This window comes from Elephantulus edwardii, unplaced genomic scaffold, assembly GCF_000299155.1.
Source record: "Elephantulus edwardii isolate Elephantulus edwardi_28Jun2011 unplaced genomic scaffold, EleEdw1.0 scaffold00374, whole genome shotgun sequence".
Taxonomy (NCBI): Eukaryota; Metazoa; Chordata; class Mammalia; order Macroscelidea; family Macroscelididae; genus Elephantulus; species Elephantulus edwardii.
The window spans coordinates 1,602,319-1,608,575 of NW_006400124.1; the positions used below are offsets into that span (position 1 = coordinate 1,602,319).

Sequence of the window (6,257 nt, forward strand, 5' to 3'; positions counted from 1 at the left end):
AAAAAAAAAAAAAAAAAAAAAAGAGCCCTTCCAAGTCCACCTGCCCCTGGGACCCTGGGTTCTGGATAATCTACTTGCTGTGCAGGTGCCCAGGCCAGGCCTCCTTAACTGGCTTCTGTGGTCAGGGCTGCCCAGGGACAAGGGTCCTGCCTGGCCTGGGCTATGATTCTGGGCATCCACTCAGCCCAGGGTGATGAAACAAAGAACATGGGGGCTGTAGTGTCCTACCTCTTGGGAACCACTTAAGTCCCCTGACTTACAATTTATGACAATTACTTCAGAGGTCACTCACTGGGGCAGAAGAGCCAGGGGGAAGAGAAGTGGGGGTCAGATGGAATTGTTTCCGCCCTTTTTCCACAGCTAGAGTCTAAGGGTAGTAGCAACAGTACACACACTTGGGTCGGTGAAGGTTGGGGATTCAACGTGCACCAAGAAACACTCAGAAGGCAGGCCTGGGACCCTCTTCCCAGACCAGCCATTACAACTCCGTGAACAGCTGACACACATGGCTCACTGTGAATTAAGGTCGGCTCCACTGCCGCTGGCGGGGGGGGGGGGCAAAGGGGGCAGCCGGCCCCCAGGGAGTCACAGCCTTGTGGTGGAACCACAGGACACCAGGACTGCTCTGTGCAGTCAAGTGTAGGCAGGTCGCATCTGACACCAGGTTGGGAGAAAACTCAGCCCCTGGCTTGGCTGTGAGCTCTTAGCATCCTCCTGCCACCCTAAAGTGAGGGTCCACTCAAAGCCCGCGTGGTGGGGGCCAAGGTCTCGGGCCAGGAACCACAGGAGGGCCCTCAGGAAACAGTTCCTCCGGCCCTGGCTGAGCCTTCGGGTGACGTGGTCCTGGCGGAGAACTTGACTCCAAGGAGACCCTGGAGCAGAGCCCACCCCCAGCTCAGCCCGTGAGCTGATATACACACACTGCATTAGTCTGCAGAACAGGGCTACTTGTTACACAGCCAATGACCCCTGGAGACTGGGCCAGCTCCCCACCACCCTAGCTACAGTTCCACAAGGCCGGCTGGCTGTCAGACGCGGGCTGCAGGACACTCCCACGCCCCCCCAGGGGAGGCGGCCCAGACTCACCCAGCTCGGTGGGCTTCAACAGTTCGTCCAGCATGTTGAAGAAGGGCAGTTTCACCAGGCGCACTTCTGGCTTGAGGGTTTTGGCGGGCAACCGTCCGAGTCCGTTCAAGTACTTCCCGTACAGTACGGGATAGTCAATGTTGGGCCCTGAGAGGGGCGTCCTGGGCAGCGTGCTGGCCCGGTCATAGGCCGAGTGCATGGTCAGGGGGTCCAGGGGCCGGTGGGGCTGTGGGACAGGCTCGCTGTTTTTCTTGGCGTAGCGAGTTTCGTACAACTCCTTGATCTTCTTGAACAGCTCAGGGCTACAGTCAAACTGGACCAGCTGCAGAGCCCGCGTGACCAATTCGTGCTTCAGGCCACTCTTACTCCGCCCGACGAAACCCAGGAGCATCTGAAGGTCGGAGACTCGAAAACTCATCACCATGTTCTGGGGGAGAACGACACAGGGACACGCACGTGAGAAGGGCCGCAGTGGGGTCTCGGGGCTCGGGGTGGGGGGCCACTCTGCAGGCTGCACCCAGCCCACTGCCGTCTCCGAGAGCCCAAGGTGCTCGGGGGTTAATGCAGTAGGGACCGCAGTCCCTGGGGCTCCTGTCATCTTCAGAGCAGCAGAGCCAGGCTCCTCTTACGCTGTGCCAGAGTGGGCTCAGACCACCAGATCCGCCAGCGGAGTACATGCCGCCCTGGGACCTGGCTATACCTACCTGCAAAGCCTGGCTGCTGGGGAGCCAATTACGACTCAGTGACCCTGGGGCGCTGGGCAGAACCGCCCAGAGGGTTTCTGACGCTGTAATCTCTACAGAGAAGATGGGCTCTTCTCTTGCCCCTGCAGCCAGGCTGGACTCAGGCCCCCGAGTTCTCTGTTCACAGCTCAGCATTCACTGCTGCATCACCAGGGCGCCCTCTGCTACCTGCGGGCCTGGCCCACTCCCATCCCAGCGCCAGCCCTGCCCTCCTCCTCCCCGTCACCCTCCTCAGCACCACAGCACACAGAAGCCCGCTCTGGCTCCCAACCCGCTAACTGCTATTTTAAGTCCTCTTCGCCCATCTTCCCGCTCGAGAGCATCCCCAGGGCAGGAACCGAGTGTCTCGTTCTACCCTAAATAGCGTAGCGTCTCCCTGCCACAGCCAGGCACCGCCCAGACCCGCAGGACCCCGTCTCCACCTGCGGCTGGGCAGGGAGGTGGCAGGACCCACCTTGTGGGGATACAGAGGGTAAGGGTGTGATACAGGATCCACTGGAAACAGTGAGGGCTCCCCAAGGCGCCCAGCGCCTCGATGCTTCGGCACAAGTGATGGTACCCGAGACCCAAACCCACCACCAGGGGTCGACCCTGACGCACAGTGACCCTCGAGGGCTGTGAAAGTGAGGAGTGAGGGTGGGAAGGGGCCTGAGGCAGAGTCCTTACAGAGCCAGACGCCGTATCTGTCCGTCCACCGGGCCGGTACAGGCTCGGGTCTTTCCATTAGGAACTAAGTGCTTCACCCCAGTGCCACCAGGGGTCTGTTAAGTGGCATCGTCAGCACAATCTCAGTGTCAACGACATGCCAGGGATCAGGCTGAATGGCACACATGCTTAGCTGTCAGCCTAATGGGAGCCCTTCTCCCGGAGAGGAAGGTGAGGTGTCTGCGCCCCTCGTTTACAGCCTCAGAGAAAGCTGCCACCACACAGAGCCCCTCAAAGACAGCGCAAGTCCCCCAAGAGCGGGCTCAGCCCCACGCCGGAGGAGGGAGGAGGCCGCGGCTCATCGGCCTGGGACCTGGCCCTCCTGAAGCCACGCTGGCCCCACCACACCATGGGTACCACAGGGCCTCCCATCTGTCCACAGACAGGGCCGGCCCCCTCCTGCAGCCACCCTGGTACCGTGGGGTGCTGAGCGATACCCCTGGCCCCCGCATGATGCTGGTCCTACCTACTTCCCCAGCTATGCCACTCACAGATACCCTGCCCAGTGTCCCCCGACGTCAGCCTTTGCACGTCATGACCCTCTGACCTCCCAGGTCTGCCCACACTGAGTTCAGGGGTAAAGAAGAGGTTCACAGAGATGGAGGGTCCCCTGGTTACAGCACTGACTCAGCGGGGGCTTATTCTGGTGGCCACTGTGAACAAGAGCCAGATACTCAAGTGGTCTCCCCTTCGGGGCACTGCCAACGCCACACCGGGTGGGCTGCCCTGCATGCTGCTGGGGGAGGAGCAGCTCTGGCCTCTGCTCACCCAATGCCAGTGGCATCTCACCCTCAACTGAGACCGCCGGAAATGTCTGCAGACATCACAACGTGCTCTCACGGGATGGGGACAGACCTGGGCTGAGATCACAGGCGCGAGGCTGCAGGAAAGTGATGATGACTGGGGTTTGCTCAGGCCTGGCACACACTCCCTGGCAGGGCCGGCGCCTGAACCCAACCAGACAGAAGTGCTCAACGGAGGGCATGCTTGGTGTGGGCTGCCCGGGGCAGGAGGTCTGCCTACCACAGGACCCCAGGAGACCAAGGCCTCCTCAGTCGCAGTAAAGCCTCAAGGAATGGGCCGGGGCCACCCTTGCCATACCCTCAGCTTGCCTGGGATGAATGAAAGTTCCCCAGAGAGTGACAAAAATAAGGTCAAATATGGCCAAAGAAGGGACGGGAAGATGGCACAGTGGACAGGCCCCCACCAACAAGTCAACTGCTTGCTTCCACTCAACCGGAAAACCCCAAACCCTCACTGTCAGGGTCGACCAGTCATCCACGGGGGCATCTGTGAGTTGCCAGCAGCCTTGAGTCTGACTCTTCAACTGCCCAAACTGCTGGCTGGCCCTGGGCTGGAGGCCGGCCTCTCTGGGCCGTGGCCCTTTGCATCAGCGTGCCAGGACCAGGGCAGGCTGATGTGGACCCTCCAGGAGGACAAGGGCAGTCGTGCAGGGTACACACCAGCCGGGGCCCGGCCGCCTCCCGCAGCACATCCACACCAGACACCAGGCTGGCCTTTGACGCCGCCACTCCAGCTCCGAGCAAGCCACTCTCTGCACCGGGCTGGGCACGAGGGCTCAGCATACCTGGGGAACCCCATGCTGCCTGCCCGGTGCCCAGCTTGGTGCACGCTGAGCAGGGAGAAGATGGCAGCCCACCCGGGTACCACCCCATGGCCACCAGAGCCAGGCTGGGCAGGGAGAGGGCTGCACTGCAGCCCACAGCCCACCCCTTGGCTTCCCATATGCTCACAACTCCAATTTGCCAGCAGCTGCCACCACTGAGCAGGCTGCCCTTAGTGCTGGGGGTTGGGGGGGTACAGGAAGAAGACGCACGCACGCCACAGCAAGCACTTCCGGCTGTGGCTTCATCCCAGCCACCCGCCCACCTGCCGTCCCGGCAGCCGAGTCTGGGGACAGCTTCCAGAGGACACTCTGCTGCGGACTTCATCTGAAGCCGTAAGCAGAGCCTGCAGCCTCGAGCCAGCACCGGGCTGGACCTCCACCGAGGTGGAAGGCATGGGGGGGGTGCTCCCTGCAGTGAGGAGCTCCTGGCCAGATGGCTACCCCCCACCCTCCCCAGACCCACCTCCTGCTTTCCAAGACTCTCAGGTTTCAAACTTTCTCCACAAACCCTATGTTGGCACCCCAGATAACGCATCTCCAGCTGGAAGTGGTCTGGAAGAGACGGGGTGCCGAGCCGCCCAGGGCTTCCTCTGCATCTAAGACCAGGGTGGGGAGGGGTGGCGGGAGGCCAGAAGGCCTGCCAAGTGCCCAGGGCTCAGTCCTCCTGGGGAGGATGCCACTCTCCTGGACTTGAAAGGAGGGTCAGCTCGATTTAATTGGGGTAGGGGGGCCCCAGCAGCCACAGGGTCAAGCAGAGTTCACGAGATCATGTTTCAAGGCTCTGGTAAGAGAGTGCGGCCTCTTCCCTAAGGCTGCAGAGGGACCTTGGGGTCACAGGATCATGGCCCCCTGAGAAGGTTCCATTTCAGGGCTGGTGGAGGGGAGCTCTGAGTGGGGAGGCAGCTGCCACATCTCCAGAGCGAGGTGACAATTCCTCAAGCACCCCCTAGAGAGGAGCAGAGGTGTATGTGGCGGGAGTACAGGGAATGGGGTTGGGGGGGAGGTATTGCAGGGAATGGGGTGGGGGTTACTAGACGCACGCACGGGCTGGGGAGGCGGAAGCAGCCAGGGAGAGAGAAGAAAGGAGCCCCAGCAGGCAGGGTCTGGAAGGACCCCGGGGAGGACCAGCAGGCCTGGATGGAGGGCTAGGCACCCCCGTCAAAACAAGTGGTGTTTTGGGGAGCCTTTCCCTGGGGATGATCTGGGAGAAAAGCGATTCTTGGGTGGGAATGCTCTGCGCTCCAGCTGGGAGATGGAGAGGGCCTTCAAGCCAGAAGAAGGCACCTTCTCTGGGGTGCAGAGTGGGGATCCAAGCTGGAGAAGAGGCAGGAGGGGCTGTCCAAGGGCAGAGGCCTCCCCGGAACCAGTATGATAGGAAGAAGTGGACTCAGTAGCCAGATGGGAACCCGTTTAAAGGGGCTGCTATCGAATCAGGCGGAGAGGAAGGGACCCCGGGCGGCCCTAGAAGTTAGCTCCTACGAGGGAGGAAGGGGCAGCGGAACCCGCAGGGTTTGAAGTGGGATCTGAGCGTGGGCTTTGCAGCCCCTACAAGTGTATGCACTCGCTCACGATGCTGTCCTGAAGCGGAGGAGGAGGAGGTACCGGAGAAGGGAGACTTTGGGGACTCCGGGCAACAACGAGAGGGCACTGTTCCAGGGGGCGGGGCTCTGGGACCCACACCGGAGCCCGAGTGGGCCCCACACCGAGCCGGGCACGGCCTGCCAGTGGGCTCAGGGGGTGGGGGGTAGCCTGGGGCCCCCGCGCCACAGGCTGCAATGGTGGCAATGGTGACGCATGGCCGGGGGCAGGGGACCCTTCTGCGCCCGGGCTATTGCGCGCGTGTGTGTGTGGGGGGGGAACAAGACCTAGATCCTGGTTCTCCGAAAGGTGGAGAGAGATGTGAGGTGATCACAAACATTTTCTAGCGCCGAGACCACGGACTCGAGCTGGAGAAGCGGGATCCCCCCCTAAACCGCCACACTGTCCGGAGAGGACCGGCTGCAAGGGAGGAGGCGCGGCCCTTCCCCGGTGTTTACAGAACCCGAGACTGCAACCGCTCATGGTGCATGAGGAGGTGGGGGGGGGACCCCGGCCCT

At 61.9% G+C, this 6,257-nt stretch overlaps 1 protein-coding gene across 1 annotated transcript in view; it reads right to left on the reverse strand.

Annotated features, from left to right (window-relative positions):
- PIAS4 (protein inhibitor of activated STAT, 4) overlaps positions 1–6,257 on the reverse strand; it is a 27,995-nt gene that overhangs the window by 21,431 nt on the left and 307 nt on the right. Inside the window, exon 2 of the mRNA XM_006902154.1 lies at positions 1,087–1,513. Within this exon, the coding sequence (XP_006902216.1) occupies positions 1,087–1,513 (427 nt within the window). The remainder of the gene's footprint in view (positions 1–1,086; positions 1,514–6,257) is intronic.